This window comes from Gallinula chloropus (assembly GCF_964237585.1).
Source record: "Gallinula chloropus genome assembly, chromosome: 2".
In the NCBI taxonomy this organism is placed as follows: Eukaryota; Metazoa; Chordata; class Aves; order Gruiformes; family Rallidae; genus Gallinula; species Gallinula chloropus.
In genome coordinates, this window is record NC_140086.1 from 99,337,519 (window position 1) to 99,360,421 (window position 22,903).

A 22,903-nucleotide genomic window follows, 5' to 3' on the forward strand; every position below is an offset into this window, starting at 1 on the left:
AAACAGCAGAGAATAACTGGAAAAGAAAGTAAAGAGTGGGGGAAGAACAGGCAAAGGAGGGAGGGATGGGAGGTGAAGAGGAAGGGAGCAAAGTAAAGGAGGTAGAGAGTGTGCTGAGAGGCCAGACTGATAAGTAGCGAGAGAGCTGTTAGGGTAAGCTCAGCACAGCTACCATGGGTGCCAGGGGATGAATTAAAACAAACCGAAACAAAAGTTTCACAGACACATAAAGGCTTCTTCCATAATACTGTCAGAAACAGGAGAAAATTGTAGGAATTAAATGCATCTGTCAAAAACTTGAGGTCACCTGACAACTCTGCTGCACTCCAAAAATACTGATAGTCCCATTGAGAAGTAAATTGACCTATAGTAGCTTGGCTGTATTCCTCACTTTAATCATAGAAGTATGCTAAAAGTACTGCTAAGCTCATTATGTTTTCCCTCTTTCCACAGAAAGCAGTATCCTGGCTCTAGATTAATTTGATCCTCCCAGTTCAGTCTGATTATCTTGAGTCTTCAAATGTTAGCTAGGAACTATTTAAATGCCAGAGTTTCAACTGTAAGTCCTTTAAAAATATTTCCATTTAAAAAAAACCAAAACCAAACCTGAACTAATGGAACACTCCCACCACCTTATTAAAAGAACATGATATTCATATATTCCCACAGCTGCTTCATCTGAGCTGTGTGTACATATTATATTTTAATCAGCAAAGTTTAGAATGGACAGATGCATCCTTAACAACACTGTTACTGCATGGATGAAGCGTATAAAACACAAAAGTGCACTGGCCATGTGTTTACACATATACTGCAGAGATCAGAGGCTTTTATAAGGCTTGGCTTATATATCATTTTAAAAATCTGTTTTACCAATATCACTGGCATTGATTCTCTCACTTAATCTAGTAATGCAAATACACTCCTATGATCACATACATGCTGATTTTTTTTTGTCCAGAATATGTCCCTGTGAAAGATACATCATTACTAGTAATTCCTATAGTTAGGAATTAGACTTCTTAGAGGTTTTATCATTGGGTTTTAGCTCTATTCCTGCAACAGATACTACAAATATTAAATGTGAAATATGAAATACGAAGTGGTTTAGCCACACTGTTCAGTGATAATACTGAGAACACCATGTGTGTGAAAACTGTCATTAAATATTAAATAATAGCACTGAACACATTCACATGATTTACCAAAGATTTTTGTGTTGATCTATATATTTTAGGTATAGGATAATAGCTCCTCCTTAAAAATAGTAAATATCCATAAAGCCTCAAGCTTCCAAATTCACACCCCCATGCTTAAATTTCAGCATATGAGTGAGTGCAAAATAGACAGTTATGTGAGCATCTGACCAGATCTCTTCACGAACACGCTCTTTTAATCAAGCAAGTGCCAGAGCCTCAGTAATATAAATATTTATTTTATATAAATAGAAAAGGGGTATGCATGTATGTTAGCATGACTTGGTGGGAAAAAAACCTCAACAAACCTGTTTCAGAACGTTCTGAAATTTAGCTGTTTTACCAGTGGTTCATGTTGACTTCAGACTCCATGTCATCTCCTGCAGAATCCCACACCACTTCTTGCAAGAACCTTTCATACGAAGCACCTATCACCACTGAGATCTCAAAATTCAGACCAGACCAAGGTTACAAAACTTTCACCTGAGCTGTGAGTTTACAGAAGACATACATGCTTTCAGGGATGAATTCAAAATGCAGGCCAAATAGTGAGAGAAAAGGAGGAATAAAGATCTTGATGCACTGACTCACAGCACAATATCATTCACCTCTTTAGATACACATTCAGAACAAATTGGAAATTTAGAGGGATATATCTTATGATATAAATAATCATATTTGCCTTCAGAGTAACCAAAATTTATAAAACTTATATTAATTAATATATGCAGACAGCGGCATATTTAGACTCTAGCAGCAAAAACTGTAGAGATCAGCACTATTTAAATAATTGACCTGAAATAAATCAAGAGGGTGAGAACAAAGAATACTTTCTGCTTCACACCTTTATGGGGAAAAAATTCACACAAAAACTCAACAGTAGCCAGACAGTAGCTAATCTATGCTTTGATTTGAAATGCACCTACTGAGCAAGTGGTTTAGAAGGTCATATGTAAAATTTTACATCACATCTACAGTTTGTTAGAAATATCTGCCATAATTGTGGGTATTATTCTTATCCAACATAGCATTTTGAAATAAAAATTCTTCCTTTCTGATACAATAAAAACCAACTCTGATTTCGTATCACATCATCTAGATGGCTACTTAGCTTTAGCTTTTGGCATAGAAACTTGAATTTTGTTAGAAACTATGAACATACAATCAATTCTTCGCCAGTAAATCTGCTGTGAGCTTTTTTCTGGTAGAGAAAGAGCTGTGCATGTCAAAACTGAGCCAGGTGACTCTCCTATGATGTGTCAAAAAAGCAATGCCAATGTTGATGAGGGCAGGATGTTTCAGTCATTGCTTACTTCAACATATCTACTTGTTTCTCAGATCCCCCACTGACAAAGTTGTAGTCAGTGGGATTGTAAAACTGATTTGGCTGATGAAGCTCTCTAGGGAAAGCTTTTCAAGTTGACGACTACACCACCTACCTCTGTTCTAAAATGTACATCAACCAGCTAAGAACTTCCACTTCCCACTGGCAGCCAGATAATTTGGTGGAAATACTTAATCAAGCTCCTGTGCTATATTTAAATTAATAGATAGTCCCGTGGGTAAAAAATACTCAGTTGATGAGAAATAAAGAAACAAATTTGACAACAAAACAGGCTGTCAGGTCACAAAACAATATGCCTTTGGCATTAAGTTTAACATAATCACAAATCACACAGCAGTTCATTCTCTTCAAATTATAAAGGACAGAAATATGGTGTAATTCTGGCCTCTGTAACCCTGTATTTTTATGGCCCAACTAGGTTTCTGTCAAGGACAGTCCCTGACACAGAGGGCTGGATGGGCAGGAGGATACCAAAACTGCAGCACTCCACACTAACACCTCACAGTTCCTACAGCCTGCAGGGCCTGTGCTTCAGGTCACTCCATCTTGAGGTGGAACCAGAAAAAACAGTCAGGAGAAAACAGCTGCATGGAAGGTGGCCCTCTGAGGTCAGCACAGTACATTTTCTTTGAACTACTTCACTACAAGCTACATATCCTCTGACTGCAGTGGAACTCCCACACAGGGTCAGACCTCAGTGAAAAGATCTTTGGTCTGTTTTTTCACGATTTGTCCTCTCTCCCCAAATTTTGTCTGTAAGTGCCACAATCTCTCATAGGCAGATAAATTTCATTTACACTGGAAAGGAAAATGAAAAGGAACATACAGCAAAATAGTTTGGTTACCAAGCATGCCAAAGTGTGTTAACTCCTGTTTTATATTTCAACAGAAATAAAACATCCATCTGCATGCACAAGATCTATAAAATTTATTACCTGAGTAACACACAACCTAGTATTAGGATATTGCTCAAGAATAGTTCCAGTTGTAAAACTACCATATCAAAAAAAAAAAAAAAAGAAAAGAAATGCTGTCTCCAGAGATTCTCAAGGATAAGGATAAATTTCAACACTTGCAGCTATAAATCTATACATTTCCTACCTCTCTGAAAGGCATTATGGCTTCATAGGGAAATGTGTATAGCAAGTACATTGTAGCACTCAATTTCAAAGTACTACAGTAGTGTTAGGTATCACTAACAATCTTACATGATGAGGAAAAGAAGGCTCCAGGTAGACCTTGAAGGAGCCTTCCACTACCTTAAGGGAGACTATAGGAAATCTGGAGAGGGACTTTTACTATACAGGACATGGGTAATGGCTCTAAACTAAAAGAGGGTAGATTTAGATTAGATATTAGGAAGAAATGATTTGCTTTTAAGGTGTTGAGGCACTGTCACAGGCTGCCCAGAGAAGCTGTAGAAGCCCCATCCCTGGAAATAGTCAAGACCAGGTTGCATGGGGCTTTGGGGAACCTGGTCTAGCGGATGGTGTCACTGCCCATGGTTCCTTCCAACCCAAATCAGTTCTACAAAGTACATTAATTTTTTTTCTGGCACATTAATTATTCAATTTTCTATATTTTTGTGCTACATTCACAACAACAGAACGTTAAAAAGTTCTTGTATACAGTTATCACTGGATTAAACACTGTGAGTTTTTAGATTTTACCACTATATGAGTAAGTTATCCAATTGACCATGCTGCAGAAGGAAGTTTCCCTTTCTCTTTAAATGCCAACACACAGCACTTGTCTCAGTGGGTCAAAAGAAACCTCAGATGTTTTGCCAACAGCATCAGGACTTGTCAAAAGTTTGGGTACCCCTATCACTCTGCTAGTACCTGAGAGAAGTCAGGAAGTAAACTGCTGAATTACCTTCTCTTATGATGAGACACATCTGTTTCTGGATGTGGTTCAGATATATTGCATGACTACTGAGACAAAAACTATTGCAGTAAACACAGCTATACTTCCTCTGGAGAGGGGATATAATCCAAAACAAACAAACAAAACCTCTGTGGATTTTAAAGGACCTGGAGCGCTCCCTTACAAATTTTTCAGCCAGAATGACTGAAGGGAAAGAAATGTGACACGTGGGATCTCTCTCCTGTGCTCTGTGTACCCTTCACATGTTTTCCACACAGTAATACACCACTGATTTAAAAAAATGCCATAGCAAAAAAATTGTTCCACTAAGAGCGAACAGACTCAGAACAACTGTGCATGCTTTCTCACTTGAGATGGTGAATATAGGATATCAGCTAGTTTTATCAAGGGCTTGTAAAGCAAAACTCGGAAATGGGACATCCTACTTGTGATCTTGATGACAGAAAAAACTTTGCTGTACTTAACACAAAATCATAGAAAGAAAAATGGAAGCAGAAAAGGAAGGAGTAAATAAATGCAACATTGTGATTTTTAGTCATGTGGCAAAGAAATACCTTTAAGAATACCTAACATAACTAACAAGGTAGCTCCTCTTTCTAAAAACCAAACAGGAATGAAAATCACTTTGAACATCAGACTTGTGATGAGAAGCCTAAAGCATGTGCTTCCTTGAGTATTTTTCACTTGACCTGGCTGATCAAATATTGGGTAATTTAACCGGGGAAAGACAAGTCTGTAGATGTTCACAAGTCTGCAGTTATCAGTGTGGTTGGCCTAAAGACTTACAGGACCCACAGAAAACCATTACATGGCTCTGGATTTCTCATCCCATACTGTTGTCTGAATTCAGCCTAGAGACTTAATCTCCCTCAGAGACTGCCTGCATGGCCAGCAGGTCTACACTTGCAGAAGAAGACACACATCAAACCGCCCGCTCCCACTTCTGCTAACAGGTCTTCATACAAGGAGGATAAACAGAGAAGCACAGAAAGAACAGAGAGCTTCTCCTGACGTAAACTTTGGCGCAAATCAGAGTGCTATCTGCCTTGGATAGCTTCTCCTAATTACACAAGATTCACAATGTATGGAAAAGCTGACATGAGAAGCAAGTAATCACCTCTCCAATAAACTTAGTGGATTTCCAACCATTTCTGTCAGCAGCAGGTAAAGCAACAACAGCACTAAATATAGAGAGGCAAATATATCCCTATATTTGTCTAGTACCTACCAAAGTAAGATTTGTCTCAGCCTGATGTAAGGACAGAGAATTATTGGTGCTTCTAGGACTCTTCCCTCCACTGGGAAACAAAAGAAAGCAAACAGAAATCTCTGATAACCTAATGCAAGGCCAATAAAAGGCCAAAGAATGATTTCTCCCACCTCAGCAAGAGGGGACCATTTGCTTCCAGGAAACATCTGTAGAAACTTGAAAAAATCCTTAGGCCGGAAATAATAGAAAATCACCATAATGGCACTACACCTATCAGAAAACCTTATGTGGCTTGGCTGCTCTTAATGTATGAGGTCTGAATGAGATCTGCCTAGTTATAAGTAGAGCAGTTAAGTACTCTGGACAGGAGACTAGGTCAGTACAGGTGGGTTTCTGTACTGGCATTTCTAACAGAAGTTAATGCATCTGTTTCAAAATTTAAAAAAAAAAAAAGAAGAAAATGTGCCAATGATTGATGGTATCCAGGGTAGACAATAGCCTAAATGTAAAAGCCTCTCCCTGCATTCTTTGCACCTTACATTATGATTCTGAACCTTTAAAACTGGTAAACCAAGCATGCAAGGATCCCTCTGAGAAGTCAGCTATGGTAGTCTCTCCCTCACATATTTTTAGCATGCACCACACAATCTGTAAGAAGTGGGGATATGCCATGATAAATTTCAAAAAGGACATATTCAGTTATAAAGGACAAATGTTTCCAGTACCTTTCATTATAATTCTCATTCTACAGTAAGAAAAAATAAAAGACCACAAAAAGTGTTAGCTAAAATTCTGACCACTTATCAGCAAAAATGATAGAATGGTATTTCTCCTGACAGATATGGCCTGTATTAATGACTTTTGGAACTATTACTAACGAGGAAAAATAGCCGTACCAGCATGTTAGCAATATTTGTACTGAGGGCACAGTCTTCTAGCCATTAAAAAATATGGAGAGGAAATATCACCCCATAAGATAAGCAGTTTCTCAAAGAGGATGTTTATGACTTAATTTCTAAATTGCTGCCACAGCACAGTGGGGGAGAAATTCTGGAAGTGCCTCCAGCAGCTCTGCTGTATGATTAGTCGTAGCAGCAATCAGCTAACTGAAGTTTGTGTTTGTGTTACTCCCCCAGCATCTAGTCATTTTGTTATACAGAACCAGGCAGCTAAACAGGGATCCTCAGGGAGACAGAGGTGTCCTTTCAACAGGCTGGCTCCTTTTCTTCACTTTTTTCCAAGGCAGAACAGTGGGAAAATGGCCAAAATATGTTTTCTAGTATGCTTTTATCAAAAGGACAAAAATAGGACCGTATTAGTTTAACTGCCTAGACACACTAACTACTATACACAGCCACCCCTGGTAAATAAACAGAGCCAGGAATATACCAGTTACACATAGGTACATTTCCTAAGAACTCCTGTAAGTTCAGTCAGCGGGAGTAAATGGGCATTTGAAGAACTACAGCAGCACATTATCCCACTGCTGCACTGTTTTAACTGAAGAGCAAACGCCGCTGTGCTAGATAATGTTTATCTCAGTACTGACCAGTATCTTGAAGGACTCCTGTGGAAGCTGTTACTGTCTGTTTCACTTTCGTAGAGTTGTTAGAGAAGTGCCTGTGTCTGGACACAGAATCCTCTGGATTCTGGCATTTTTTATCTTTCCCTTTGGGAGGCTGAGGTGAGGAACTGTTTTCTCCCGGGTCACTGGATCCAGTGGTAGATTTAGAGTGCCGGTCATTTCCCTGAAAAGAATTGTATGTCATCATCACTGATGAACATTATATATATATATTTTTTTCATTTCAATATTATTTGAACCTTTTAATACTACGGATTTATATTGGGTGTTAAAAAAGCACATTAATTTACAATCAGTACAATTAAGTGGTATCTTAAACTATCCAAAAAACTGTAATTATCCCATCAACATAGTATATGATCTGACTGATTAAACACTCCTCAACAACTCACTGAAGATAATCACACATTTATTATAAGGAAATAATGCTTCATTTGATGAAAAGAATGACTAGCTGAATCCAAACATGCATGCATATGATATACAGCTATATCTGATCTATGTACATCTTGTGTGGAAAGTCACATGATGTAACTTGTGAATAATTCATTGTCTGTGTAAATGAGACATGGGCATTAATCAGTGACGTGTCAAAAACAACTGGAAGAAGATGACAGTCTTCTCATGAGAGTGACACTGACTGCCAAGTGGACAATTAGAAAGGGCTCTGTCAACACATCACCTCTGAATCACCTCCAAGGACATCAACCAGTTCCTCTCCTTGCTCTGTGGTGTATCAAGAAACATAACCAGAAGCCTGATCCTAATTTTTTTACAGCTTTGATGATCCTGAGTGTACTGGATAAAGATTTTATTATTTATACACATTTTTCTTCAGTCTAAATCTGTTCACAATCAACATCATAAACACCTGAACTGTATATAGCAGGCCATTAGGGTGCCATTTATCTCATACTAGGCTGCACAAAGACTTTACCAACTAAACACCCTCATCGTTGTCTCTCAGAAGAGTCAGTCAGACTCCTACTTTTGCCAGCCTAACAGCATATACAGTTCATTTCTAATCCAGTTCTGCCAAAACACTCCAAACAGCACCAAAACACTCAAGTACATAGGGTACAAAACTTCATCACTATTTGGAACTTTTCACCTTATCACAGTTAACAGAAGACAAATATATTCTACTTTATTGTTTTGCTTAGTGTAGCTACATGAACAATTCATGTCATTTTAGAACTTGCCAATCAGAAAGGTCTTTGATTCTGGAATGGAAAGGGACAATTTCTTTTCTCCTCATTGCTAAAATTAAAAGGTGATACCTATATAAAATTGAAATTGTTCATAAAAATAAGTCCTGAACAAAATCCTGCATGTCTCTAAAAAAAAAAATCATGTATACATTATTATATTTTTATGTGTTTCTTCTAGTTTTCACATAATTGGTAGAAATCAGTTCTGTTTAAAATATCTTACTTAAATACCATCTAGCTTTTATCATCTAATCTACCAATGCCATGAAAACTACCACTTAACCCTTCTGTATAAAGACAAAAGAGGGCATAGCAATATTTCAGCCTCTTGTTACTCCCAAGCAATAATCATAAAACAAGTGTAGATACCAAACTGAAGCAAACTATTGCATATATTTGCCACTTCAAGCATTACATTAGGTATTGAAGAGCAGCAATGTATATTCCTGCCTCAAGTTGCTGGTTATCAGCAGGTCAAATATTTGATGTCTGGTCTTATGTTATAATCAGAATGGAATAAGAGTGAACATCAAATCATTTTCTATATATATTGTTAAGCAAGAGTAGAAGAAGCAAGAATTTAAAACTGTTAATGAGTTACTTCTGAGAATACTAGAATTGCAAAGCTTACATTTAAAAAAAAAAACATCAGTTGAAAGTATGTTCTCTACTGAGTTTTTATCTTCTATTGAATTTCAGCAGAATGGAACAGACTCTTGTATATTTTGTCACTTATTTGGTTTAGTGGCTCCAGGCCTTTTTGCTTTGAAGACAGTGAATGGACATAATCAACTACCACAAATAAAATGAAAGGCTGTGAGCCTGACTCTCTGCTGTCCTCTACTTGTACAGTAAACTGCACTTGTACATAATTGGTGCAAACAGATATTTATATTCTGAACTCATTTTGTACACATAAATAGCTATACAGGGTACAAAGCAGTGGAGGCTCAAGCTCTATATTTAACAGATAGCTGGGAGAACATACCAGACAGGAAACTGGTTTATGGCCTTATTCAGATTCAGCATGGAGAAAACATAATTTTCTGCAAGACATTTTTTAAAAGGTTCTGTGTTTTCCTTAAGGTGTATAGTTTGAATAAATAAATAAATAAATAAATAAATACCCAATGGCAGCAGTTGATCTTTGCTATGGAAGGTTTTATGTAAAATAAACCAGGCATTATTGCAATAACATTTTCTCAGATTTCTTTTGTTTAATTGACACTGCAAATAGCTACAGATTCATCAAGCTTTAATAAGCATACCACCAGGTGGCTGTGGATTTTTTCTCATCAGACTTAATTAAAACCCAAAGGACAGGGACTTGCCGTCTGCCGGAATTAAGCTAAATTAGAGACAAACTTTATGAAGGTACTTGGTACTCACACTGCCTTTAGACTTTCGAGATCCCCCAATCGGAGGTAGCACAGAGACTTTGGAGCTGCAGAAAGAAGCCATATCTTAGAACTGTGTACACTGTCACTACTGTAGACACTACTTACCTATACCCAAGTCAGGGAACACCGAGCCAACAATGGCAACAGAGCTAATTGTTTAATTCATTGAATGTTTTTATAAAGAATCACTTGTTTCTCTTCACTAAACTCTATTTAAGCACACAGTCATTAACTCATTTAAAGAAATGCATTCAAATTCCCTGCAATACATGCTTTATATGTCAAAAATTTGCAGATGCTTGGCCTTTTATCATCTTCAGAAAACACAGCAAGTGAGAGCTATTTCATTGAAATAAATGGAAAGACACAACTTTGTCCACAATTGGTGTAATTTAGAGAATTTGTCCTGTATTCTGTATATAAACTAGGATGTAATTTATATATACATATATATAGTGATCAATTATAGACAATGTCAATAACTTGAAAGTATTTTGGGAAACAGCACTCGCAACAAATTTAAGGGCAGTGAAAAGGTGTGTTGAACAATTGATGTAAACACTGTTGTGCTGAAATCGCCAAAACTTTTCTTTATAACAGGTGTAAGGATCTTTCACTCAGTATTTCACTGAAGTTTTGAAGTATTCTTAAGGGACTACATATTGCACAAACTGTTACCAAGCAAGAGTAGATCTAGACTGGTGTAGCTACACCTAGTCTCATACAGCTGTACATATTTGTATCCCAAGGAAAACAAAAGGAAAAAAAGACACAAAACCAAATGAAATTTAGTAAAGTCAAAGGAATCCTTTCTTTGACATTAATTTTATGATACATAATCAATGGCAAGCTTATGAGTTGAAATGGCAAGTTTATCAGTTGAAATAGTGTTCTGAATTTCCATTATCTCTTTTGGGTTTGTTATCTCAACTTTCTCAGTTGTTAATACAGTTTTGTGGCCATATCAACACATATATTAATGCATCCATCCCTTGCTCTTGGAATGATGGTTTTGTACTTTACTGGTGCTACCTTATTAAAAAAAAAAGACACACAGAAGCATATGAGGAGTATATTTTCCTGAGAAAAAGGACTTGGGGGTACTTATGAATGAAAAGCTGGACATGAGTCACCAGTGTGCATCTGCAGCCCAGATCCTGGGCTGCATCAAAAGAAATGTGGCAAGCAGAGTGAGAGACCTGATTCTGCTCTCTACTCTGCTCTGGGGTAATGGTTTTAAACTAGAAAAAGGGAGATTTAGGTTGGATATTAGGAAAAAAAAAATCAGTACGCCAGTGGTGGATCACTGGAACAGGCTGCCCAGAGGGGGGGTGGAGGTCCCATCCCTGGAGATATTCAAGGTCAGGCTTGATGGAGCTCTGAGCAACCTGACCTAGTGAAGATGTCCCTGCTTACGCAAAGGGGTTGGTTAAAGGACCCTTCCAACCTAATGCATTCTATAATTCTATAATTCTCTATCACACAGCTATGGAACTTACCCCTGTGGCCTTCTCATTGCAGATTTGCTGTATAGCAGATCACCATATGGCAACTTCTTAAACTTTTCTCTACCGACTGCAACATAAATTTGCCCATTCTCCAAGTCTGCACCATTCTGAACAAGTTTTCCATCTAAAGTGTAAAGTCTGGAAAACAGGAAAATAGTTAACTTTCAGTTAGATGTGTTAAGAGCATTGAAAGCTACATTAATCTAAACTCACTATAATGTTCAATTTCAAATCATGTTCAGTTTCCAGATACCAAAAAAAGTACAGTGGATGCCATACAATGATCATCCACTTTTGTAAACAAAAGACAAGGAAAGATGGAGCAAAGACTGGAGCACCTCCCCTGAGGAAGCTGGGCTTGTTCAGCCTACAGAAGAGAAGGATCTCATTGCAGCCTTCCAGTACCTGAAAGGAGCATATGAACAGGAGGGGAATCAACTTTTTCAAAGGGTAGATAATGGCAGGACAAGGGGGAAAGGATTAAAACTAAAGGAGCAAAGGTTTAGATTAGATATTAGGGGGAAGTTCTTTACAGAGAGAGTGGTAAGGTGCTGGAACAGGCTGCCTAGAGAGGTGGTGGATGCCTCATGCCTGGAGATGTTCAAGGCCAGGTTGGATGGGGCCCTGGGCAACCTTGTGTAGATCCAGGCCTGGAGGTTGGTGGCCCTGCCTGTGGCAGGTGGGTTGGAGCTCTATGATCCTTGAGGTCCCTTCCAACCCAGACCATTCTATGATCTGGGATTTCTACAATTTCCAGAGTATTCTCAGTTTGTTTTGCAAAACATATCATAGCCAAACTTAGGACTTTGATTAATCAATCATCTTTTACTCTGAATTCTACTTTGCCCTTTTCATGAAAAAATATCTGAGCACCAATTGTTCTAATAAATCGCATCCCAGTAAAGGTTTCATGAAAATAATGACCTGAATCAGTTTATATGTAAAGATAATATATTATGAAGTGCTATGACAGATGAAACAGTCTCATAATTTCTAAAATGAAATAAATTAATTTGCACTTAGGTCTTTAATGCCTTTCCCCTGATACCATAGAAGGGATCTATTTCATAAGTTCCTGACTCCTCCCATACCAAGTTCCACCTCCTCTCATACCAAGTCCCAACTTCCATTTGTGCTCTGGGCACTGTGCTGCAGCCTGAGGAGAACAGAGCATTCATGGGCCACGACTGAAAATTCAGGACCTGTCCACCTAACACAGACTAATTGTTACATTGTATAGATCAGGAGGTTGGAACACGGCTGTACCTGGTGGGGCAAGACTGAGAGTAGCAAGAAACACAGTAATACGTTATAACAAGAAGCTGGATATCTTAGGCACCTACAATACCAATAGTACTTGTAATATGGGCCTGGAGCATCTCCCCTATGAGGAAAGGCTGAGTGAGCTGGGACTGTTCAGCCTAGAGAAAAGAAGACTAAGGGGGGGACCTTATTAATGTTTATAAATATCTTAAGCATGGAATGCAGGGGGAATCAGCCAGCCCCTTTTCAGTGCTCCGTGGAGACAGGACAAGGGGCAATGGCTGCAAGTTGGAGCACAGGAAGTTCCGCACCAACATGTGGAACAACTTTTTCACAGTGAGGGTGACAGAGCCCTGGGACAGGCTGCCCAGGGAGGTGGTGGAGTCTCCTTCTCTGGAGATATTCAAGACCTGTCTGGATGCCTATCTGAGTGATATGTCCTAGGGAGCTGCTTTGGCAGGGGGGGTGGACCCAATGATGTATTGAGGTCCCTTCCAACCCCTACGATTCTGTGATTTTTACCACAATAATTTGTGTTTGTGCACTTTACCAAGAAGAAAGCATTAGGGTGTGGGGGGGAAAGAGGTGGTTAACACATTATTTCTATGCTATCCCAACTACTTCACTGATTATGTCATGATTTCATTTAAGGATGGTCAAAACAATGAGGAAGGAGGAAACATTTCATAATAAATAAGCTCTTTCGTATAAACATATTCCAAAACTCAACAATATTTGTAATTAATTAAAAAGTCAACATTAACAGTTTTGCAGTTAAGTCTTAAATGAAAGAATGTTGAATGACTATCTCAACTGCCTTTCTAGAAGACTTCTACAGCAGTTGCTATATGTATAATTTTTAAATTTCAACACAATGCAGAGAGAGATAAAATTATATATACACCTATGCAATGAACCTTGTAGGAAGAGAGACTGCCTTGAGAACACCCCTAATTTACTAAGTGCAAAAATTTTAATAGATAAAAAGCTGATTAAGTTCATGCACATGGTGGCACAACTTTGAATAAACACAAAAAAAACCCCAAAATCAACCAAAAGTGCAGCTTATAGAACCAGGAATCACAGAACAGCTGAAGTTGGGCACGGTCTCTGGAGACTGCTTAGTCCAACCAACCACCCTCCACCCTGTGCAGAGGAAGAACAACCAGAGTAAGTTGCCTGGGGCTGTGTCCAAGTGTGCCTTGAATAACTACAGGGATGAAGCAACCTGTTGCAGTGTTTGATGACTCTGCTGTCAAATATATTTTTTCTACTGTTCAAGTGGATTTTCCTGTATTTTAGTTTGTGCCCATTTCCTCTGTCACTAGGCACCACTGAGAAAAGCCCAGCTCTGACTTCTTTGCTCATTCCCAACAGGTATTTATGCACATTTACAAGATTTCCTGGAGATTTCTCTTCCCCAGGCTCCAGGGTCCCATCCCTCCCCCTGACATGAGGACTGTCTTCAAGCTCTTCATCTTCATGTCCCTTTGTTGTTCTTGTTCCAGTATATGTCTTTCTTATATTCGCTGCATGAAAGTAACATTATTTTCTAGGTGTCTCCTTTCATAGAGGAGTACCTTGGTTTTCTGAGTGCAAAGACTGAAAGCTTGGAAAGGTAAAATTGCAGCTTTTTAAAATCTTTACTACATTTCTGCTTACTTGTGAAGAGGTATGTTAACTGGAAGCACCCCCTTTGTATTACTCACATTTGTTTTTGAATGAAAAAATTTCACAGGCATGCCAGCAATTCTGAGCAGTTTTCACTACCACATAGACACATACACACACAAACCATGAAAAGAAAATAAGCAATCTGAAAGTCAGCAAGAAGCCTACTTCTGATTTAATCTCACTGTGTTTTGCTACATTACATTTTTCTTTGGGGAGTTCTGTGAAAAACAGCAAATCAGTGTACTGCAGTTTAATAATTGCTTTATACACGGGTATGGTGCTGCAGGTTTATAGGGTTATATACTAAAGAAAAATGTGGGATTTTGTTCTTGATCTTTCACTTTGCTTGTGTTTTAATGTTATTTTTAATGCACAAAGCTTTTTCATTAATATAGCTCCTCAAGGTGTTAAGGATTATCTGGCAAAGTCTAGTATTTTTCACCCTGAAAATAATAATCATAGTAACTACATCAAATGTAATAATTTCACTGATGAAAGTGAAATAAAAGATGTAGTTTTAAAAAATGGAGCTTCAAACAAATAACTATTGACTTAACAAGCATTACACAAGTTTTGTGACACTTCTGAAACCTTCTACCCACCCACCTGGACACAACCAGACCAGCCGGGTTCTCTCTGGCTAGTATTATTCAAGAAAGATGGCCTCGTGGTCACTGGGGGATGACATAGAGTTTATCCTGTGGGATGTTCAGCATGGAGAAGAGAAGGCTCTGGGAAGACCTTCTAAACAGTTGTTGAAGGGTCCTACAGGAATCTGGAGAAGGGCTGTTTACAAGGACATGTAGTAATAGGACAAGGGTAATAACTAAAAGAGGGTAAATTTAGATTAGATACTATGAAGAAATTCTTCCCTGTGAGGGTACTGAGACACTGGCACAGGCTGCCCAGAGAAGCCGTGGAAGCCTCATCCCTGGCAGTGTCCAAGGCCAGGCTAGATGGGGCTTTGGGCAACCTGGTCTAGTGGAGGGTGTCCCTGCCCATGGCAGGGGGTTGGAACTAGATGGGCTTTGAGGTCTCTTCCAATCCAAACCTTTCTGTGATTCTATGTCAGTGGACTTCCATTTTCCCTCCTGAATTCAAGCCAGAAGATAGCAACCAAAGCAAGCATACAGGCTGACAAAGGAGACAGCAAAGACACAACCCCTGGGAGTGAGAAGATGTAACAAGCCGTGTGGACACTGAGGCCAGGAAAGAAGGAGGGGTAGGAGGGGAAGAATGAGGAACTCCAGGTGCCGGAGAGATTCCCCTGCAGCTCATGGAGAAGATCATGGGGGAGCGGGTGTCCCCTCGCAGCCCAAGGATAAGGACAGGGAGCAGAGACCATCTACAGCCTGTGGAGAGACCAACCAATACCACAGTAGGTTTGCTGGGGGACGAGGCTGGAGCAGTATGGGCCCGAAGGTCAGAACCCCATGAAGGGAGCCCTGCTGAGGCAAGCGGTGAGGAGATGACTTCCCAATAGAAAGGACTCACATTGGAGAAGTTCGTGGAGGACTGTCTCACATGGGTGGGACCCCACAGTGCCGCAGGGGAAGGGAGTGGGTGTGGAACCACCCCCCCCCCAGCTAAGAAGGAAAGCAATTCATGAGGAACTGACCAAAAGCCCATTCCCCCATCCCCTGCCTCTCCCTGCACCATGATGGGAGGAAAGAAGGGAGTAAAATCATGAATGAAGTGAAGTCTGCTAAGAGGGGAGAGGTGGGGGGAAGGTGCTTTAAGATCTGGCTGCACTTCTCATTACCCGATTCTGGTTCACTGGGTGTGTAGTGTAGTTGTAATAAATTAGTTTTCTTTCCTGTATTCTGAGTTGAGTCTGTTTTGCCCATGACACTAATTGAACAGTGATTCTCTCCCTGTCCTTATCTCGAATCCTAAGCCTCACAATATGTATTTTCTCCCCTTTCCAGCTGAAAAGGGGAGTGATAGAGCAGCTTTGGTTGGCCTTTGGCCTCTAGCCAGGGCCCAACCACCACACATGGAAAGAAAAACTGCTATATATATACATATAACATCTAATGCAGGTTCTTGTAATTCCCCTAATCTTTCTTTAATGAGAAATCTTATCTTCTCAGCATCAGTGGTGTTACAGGGCCTCCCCTGATGCTAACATAGTAAGTATTCAGTAAACCCTACAAATTAATGTGTAACCTATTAAAGAACAATTTATTGTATTTAATATGTATTCCTAGCATTTTAAGGAAAAGAAAAGGAAAACTGGGTTAATAGGAAACCAGAAAAAGGAAAACATTAAATATTTCAAAATGTGAAGTACATGATATTTTTTAAAGGATTAAAACTGAGCACTGAAGGGAATTTCTCAAAAACAACCCTAGCTATGTACAGAATGATTTATGCTTTCATGTACATGATTCAGTTTCACCAAGGAGTGATACCAACTAATGAAAATAAAGTGTGAAAGGTCTTTAAATTGCTGAACAACTTGAGAGCAGAAATAATTGGTATGTTGTAAACATCTGTTATTTTGCTCACTTCTGAATTACACTGGCTGAGAATTAGATACAGAAAGCTGCAACACGTGTGCAAGTTTATTGTACTGCAAGTAAAAGTGCTACTTAGCCAGGTAATAGGAGAAAAAAAAAAGGAAAGCTGAGAGGAAGAATTAGATGAGAGCAAATAGTCAGCAGATAGCATTACCTTAATCTTTCGTCATCTGCATCAGCTCTGGGAGAGCAATCAGAAGAACTGAAAGAGTTTGTTATCTTCACTGAATTGAAAAAGATTTCAGAAGCTTAGTGTGAACTGTGAAGAATGATTTTTTATAAAAGTCCCTTACTCATTTGAGGTACAGATTTCTGTAACATGCTCTCCATGAGTAATGCTGGAATATCCAATTCCCAGGTACACACCTTAGCAGCCCGCTTAGGCTGCAATGCTTAGCATGGAAACTGTATCTATCAGTTTGCAGTAAAACTTGCAGCACCCACCAGATCCTGTTTTGGAGGGTTTATTTTACATTATAAAAGCCTTAAGTGACTGCAACTTACCTATCCAAGAGGTCACCTCTTGGGATACCACAACAGACTCAGACCAACTGAGATGCTGGAACTGGCAAACCCCCAACTAAAACCTTGGCCTTGGCTTTTACTAGGAGGTGGGGCTGGATGAGGATAAAGCACATCCTAGTCATAGCACAGGTCTTCAAAACAATATATTTTCCCTGAAATTGTTCACCCCAATGGAATTAAAGAACTTTCAAAATTAAAAGGTAATCATACCTATTGCTGCACGTTCCAAATATCAACTTTACCATGCTCATATTTTATTCTGACCTATAACTTAATTATTAATACTAAATATATTGCATAATTATTACATTATTACATGCCTGCCAAATAAATATTTAATCTAGAAATAACAGTTGAAACAAATTGGGGTTTTTTTCTTGTTTAAACAGCAGTTGAAATGAAATGCAAAGGTTATTTGGAAACAATGTATTTCCATTTTGTGGCTTTTTGATGTATTTTAATTTTCTTATAGTGTAATATCCTATGAAGCAGGAATGATCTATTACATCTACCTATGGATTTTAAAAAACATATCTACACATATCAAATGCAAATTGTAAATATTCAGCTTCCTGATACCTGTGAACAGCTCCATTTCTGAGGGTAACTTTTCCTGTAACCATTTCAAGAATATGATCCCAGTGATTCAGTGTTTTCCTGGGAATGAGGAGGCGCACTACAGGGTTAATAAGGTCTCCGTTGGCAATCAGGCTGAAATAAAGCAAAGTAAAATAATCTGGAGGAGCATTTTAAACAAAACTTATCTGAAGTTAAGATACCACTACAACCACCCCACCCCCACCCCACCCCCAGAATGGAAGATCACCAACTGAAAATTCTACTTACAAAATAGTATAGGGCTCCTGTAGCGGTTTTCGAAACCGTGCTGACACAGTGATTCTACTGTGAGTAACTGGTTTGACCTGCAAAGACAAAAAGAACAAGGAATTACTCAGTCTTCACATTGGGAAAGACTTTGCCCTGCCCACAGTCAGCAGGAGGGGGGCGATGGGGAGAACAGTGTATCTGCAGAAGGAAATTCCGAAATTCCTGGTTTTAAAACATGCATTTTATTCCACTCCAGCTTCACCTTCTACAGAGAATACATAATTACTGTTGCAGGTTCATATACATTTTGAGTAACAACCACAGCATAGTATACCACAGTGCAGCGTGGTACAACATACATTTTGCAGCTCAAAACTGTATGGACACCTTTGCTGACTTCTCAGCTGTTGTTCCTAGAAACCCACAGCAACACTCCCAAATTCTGTTCTTACTTTCTTAGCCTCTACTGCTCAGAACTATGACATAGGCAATTGAGACATCTTCTCTTTATAACAATAAATGCCACCTCTAGGTCTCCCTGCTATTAGGCAATACAGATTTCTGCTCTTGTACAGGTCTTTACATCCAAATCCATCAGTAATCTACAAAGGTTGCTGAATATTATGCCCATTTTAGGGCAATGACTCACAGGTCAGGTGAACTGCAGATTTTTAGTTCTCAGAATAAAACATAGGCTACTTAATTCCCAGGTACTTATTACCTGTTACTCTTTTGAACAGACACTGCATCACTGCATTGAGATGGATCAGGTGGCTCAATAGTAATGCCATTATTCTGAGGCAACACTAATTTACTTCCATAGCATCAGGTCCTAATATTTAGGCTCCAAACACATATTTGCATCCAAAATGGGAATGACTTAACTTGGCCTACCCTGACACCTCTCTGTGTAGCTGCTAGTTGCCAGGCAACTTCTGTATAAAGTTTTCAAGATGTAACTAGTAAAGCCTTATTTTACCATTTCTAAAAATTAATTCTTTGTCCATTCTTGATGCTCACTTATGCTGTTGATAGTCAAACTCTCACACACTTCAAACCATCCATCAAACCAAGTTCTCTGATCCAGTCTGCAACACTCAGGTTTCAGTGATCCACACTTTACTGGAACTAGTTAGAACACATTTACTAAGCATAAAGGATCCCTTTAGGACAGTCCCAGATGAGCCCAATTATTTAGTTGTTTCTGCAAGCTGATGAAACCATTAAAGTTTGTGTAGGCTTCTCAGAAGGCCAACGTGTTATTGCACTCAGCCCTATCACTGGGCCCCTGAGGAAACAAGCAACCCGGCAGATGTTAAGGGCTCATTTATTATTTGAAGGATTGTATTTCTGCCAATAATGGATTCTGTGGGATCAGGTTGCAAGTCAATCTTTTGGGTTACTCTTTCATTAATCCTGTGGCTGTCAGCCTTGTTCTTAAACAAAGCAAAGACTAAATATTTGTCCTTTTTCCTTAAACATGGCCTAAACCAGAACAAAATGCAGGCTTCCCTTGTTTTGCTAAGTGTGTTTAAATCAAATGCACCTCTTGTATCAAAAGATGAAAATAATATCTTAGAGTGATATTAGTCTGGAAGAGGAGGAATAAATATCATCTTTGGGACTCCTTGCCCCCTGAAGGCACGTTTTAACAACTGATTTGCTTCAAGGATCAAGAGAAAGATAAACTCTTTCTATTCAAAGAGGACACAGAGACACTGATGCTGTAAATGAGAGGAAGGAAAAGAGAAAATAAATATATAAATGAGAAGAGAATAAATTTAAAAACCCACCACCACCACCCCCCAAAAAACCCCAAACACCACCAACAAAAAAGTCAGAGGGGCATGCCTATACAGGAGTGCTGCAAATAATAGCTGTATATAACACCTTTAATTTTGAATCAGGCATGCAAGCAACTACAATATAGTATAATAGAGTATTCCACAATGCACAAGAGATAACCCTTACGGATGCCCAATAAATATTCTGGCTACAAGATAATATATCATGCTCTCCAAGTACAGCAGCAAAAAAAGTCAGCACAAACTACCCTAGCCTGCTCTTAGGCCACTCTTTTAATAAACAGTTTGGCTAAATTTATACTGCAGTGATTATTAAAATAAACCAAAAAAAAAAAAAAAAAGAGAGAGAGAGAAAAAGAGAAACAAAGAAATCAAACCAAATGCCCTTACACCCTTCACACCATTCTTCTAATTAACCTGACTGTCCCGTTCATTGGTTTGGGGTTTTTTGCAGTCTTCAAGTTACCATCTCATAGCATTTAGAACAATTTCTGTCTGATCAATGTTAACCTGTTTATAGTTATGGAAATCTAGCTACATAATTTCAATATAAAGAATTACACATGAACAAAAGAGAGAGGGCTCAGTCACTGTAAATCAATCCAGTTCCTTAGAAGAATATGGAGTTACGCCAAACCGCCCCAGTGGAAGTCCTGATCCAGGATTTAATTAAAAAATAAGTGGTTCTGCTCCTACTTTCTTTGTAGGAGGTACCACAGTATTGCAGCATCTACAACAGCCTGACCCCTCCGGCACAGCAGTTACATATTAACACCAATGTGGTCTTGGGTGAAAGTTTGTGCTTACATTAAGAAACCAGCATCACTAAGCCCCCTAAACCCTTTGTTTTCTTTTAATTTTGCTGGGCATGTTCTCAGCTGATATAAATCAGCACTTCCCCATTTATGTCAGCAATCATAAGCAGATTTACATTAATCAATGGTCTAACCCCATTATGATTTTATCTTTAAATTTTGTACATTTTCAGTTTATTTGAAAAGACCCATTCAAGGGTGGCTTCCATCTGCTGCTGAAAAACGTTGCGAACATTTCATAAATTGTGATGAGATACCCATCTGAGATATGAAGTGACATCACTGAGCAGCAGCACAAAGCATCTAGGGGAGGAAGGAGAGAGCATGACATCTGCTGAAACTCAGGAGGAAACTTTAAGTAAGCTGAAGGTTACCAATCAAATGAGAATTTGCAAGGCACCAAGAGCTAAAGGCAGTTGGAAATGCACTACTGGATCAGAGACATTCAAAAGCATCATATTCTTGACCTTTCTACTCTACAAAGAATTTCTTATTTCCCACGCTGCCCCTTACACCAACAGCAGCATGGGTCTTTCTTGCTTCAGAGAGGAGTTACCACCTGTGAAATTACTTTGCAAAGCACGTTGCAGTATCTGGGAAAAACAAAGCAGCTAAACCCAACACAGGCTAGGTTCTGGGAGTGGGGATCAGTCTGCAGGGTTTGAGATCTCTCTAAGCACTTGGATTTCAGAATACATTCTACAGAGTCTCTTAGAGCTCAGCTTTTGTCTTCAGACGTAGCTTACTGTGGTGGAATTAGTGTTGCTGAATGTTAGCTGCAGCTGAGTGCTTTCTAACATTGCCCTGGAAATACAAAGATGGAAAGACCAACATCTAAGAGAAACATGGTAAAAAAATACACAGTTGCTTCATAACAACATTCTATACATTTTTTCCTTATATTAAAAAAATATTCTAAATATTAACAACATTTAACAAATAGACAAAACACTTTGCAAACACATACAACACATCACACAATCTATTTTGAGTACTTACATCTTCCACTGTTGACTGCTAGCATAAAAAAAAACCAAAACAAAATGATCAGCAGCCCAATTGTTATCTCAGGTAATCATACTATATCATGTGCAGGCACACAAAACACAGTTTTTGTAGGAAAACCATTTTGAATTAGTGTGGGCCTATCCACATGTGTATACATGTATATAATGTGTGTGTGTGTGCATATATATAGTGATTTAATATAATTTTCATACATATATTTATATTGGATTTGTGTTCAACTGACCATATGAAAGACTGATGATCAACTAAAAATGTTATCCCTTTTTAGAACATTATGGATGGGCTTGTCCATGCAATGCTTCTAACTCAAAGAAGTGTCACATTGGGAAGAGAACATTACATATATGGCATTACAAGGAAATCATGACTGAGAATGGCTACTCACATAAGGACTCTGAGCAACCCACATATTGGTTTGAAATACACTGTTAGAAAAGAATAGTTTTCACTTCTTTCCTCAGAAGCATTTTAACTAGTATAAGGTAAAAAACATAATCCCTAAAATAGAGATGTAGCAAAATGAGGCATATTTGTTTTAGTTGATCCCCATGCATGAAGTTTTTGCTCCTACAAATGCTACATTATATCTTCAAAATTATTATTCAAATATAGACTGGAAAGTGGGACAGACCCAGCAAACTACCCAAACTCCTGTTGGCTACTTGGGACTTGCAAGAGGCGTGTGACACTTCAGAGTATCAATCCTTGCATACCAAAAAACTATACATTTCAGTAAGTACTAATTCAGCTGTCCTCTGAACATACCATGCTGCATATTTAGTTGCTACAAAGGTGAATTTTATTCACTAGAGAATAGTTTCAAACATAAACGTGCTATTCTTTGCTTTTCTATTCCCTCCAGTGTATATTAAATAATTAGAGACATATTAAATACAGAGGTATGGCAGCACTTTCCCAGGATGTCATGAGAACACAGGCTAGTTATCCATAGCTAAGAGATAGTACAAGTATCTGATTTGTTTCCTTTTCTTATCAGAAGCGCACCCCATCAAAGGGAGCAGTTGAACAACTGTGAGATTTACAGGTTTACACGGATCTATAAAAACATCTTGGGCAGCAGCAAAACAAGTCAAAAACTA

General features: G+C 38.7%; 1 protein-coding gene across 1 annotated transcript in view; it reads right to left on the reverse strand.

Annotated features, from left to right (window-relative positions):
* The window catches only part of DCDC2 (doublecortin domain containing 2), a 66,402-nt gene that overhangs the window by 25,964 nt on the left and 17,535 nt on the right, over positions 1 to 22,903 (reverse strand). Inside the window, exons 3-8 of the mRNA XM_084279978.1 lie at positions 21,774 to 21,788; positions 18,173 to 18,249; positions 17,906 to 18,037; positions 11,334 to 11,480; positions 9,824 to 9,878; positions 7,188 to 7,386 (exon numbers count right to left, since the gene is read on the reverse strand). Of these exons, the coding sequence (XP_084136104.1) occupies positions 7,188 to 7,386; positions 9,824 to 9,878; positions 11,334 to 11,480; positions 17,906 to 18,037; positions 18,173 to 18,249; positions 21,774 to 21,788 (625 nt within the window). The remainder of the gene's footprint in view (positions 1 to 7,187; positions 7,387 to 9,823; positions 9,879 to 11,333; positions 11,481 to 17,905; positions 18,038 to 18,172; positions 18,250 to 21,773; positions 21,789 to 22,903) is intronic.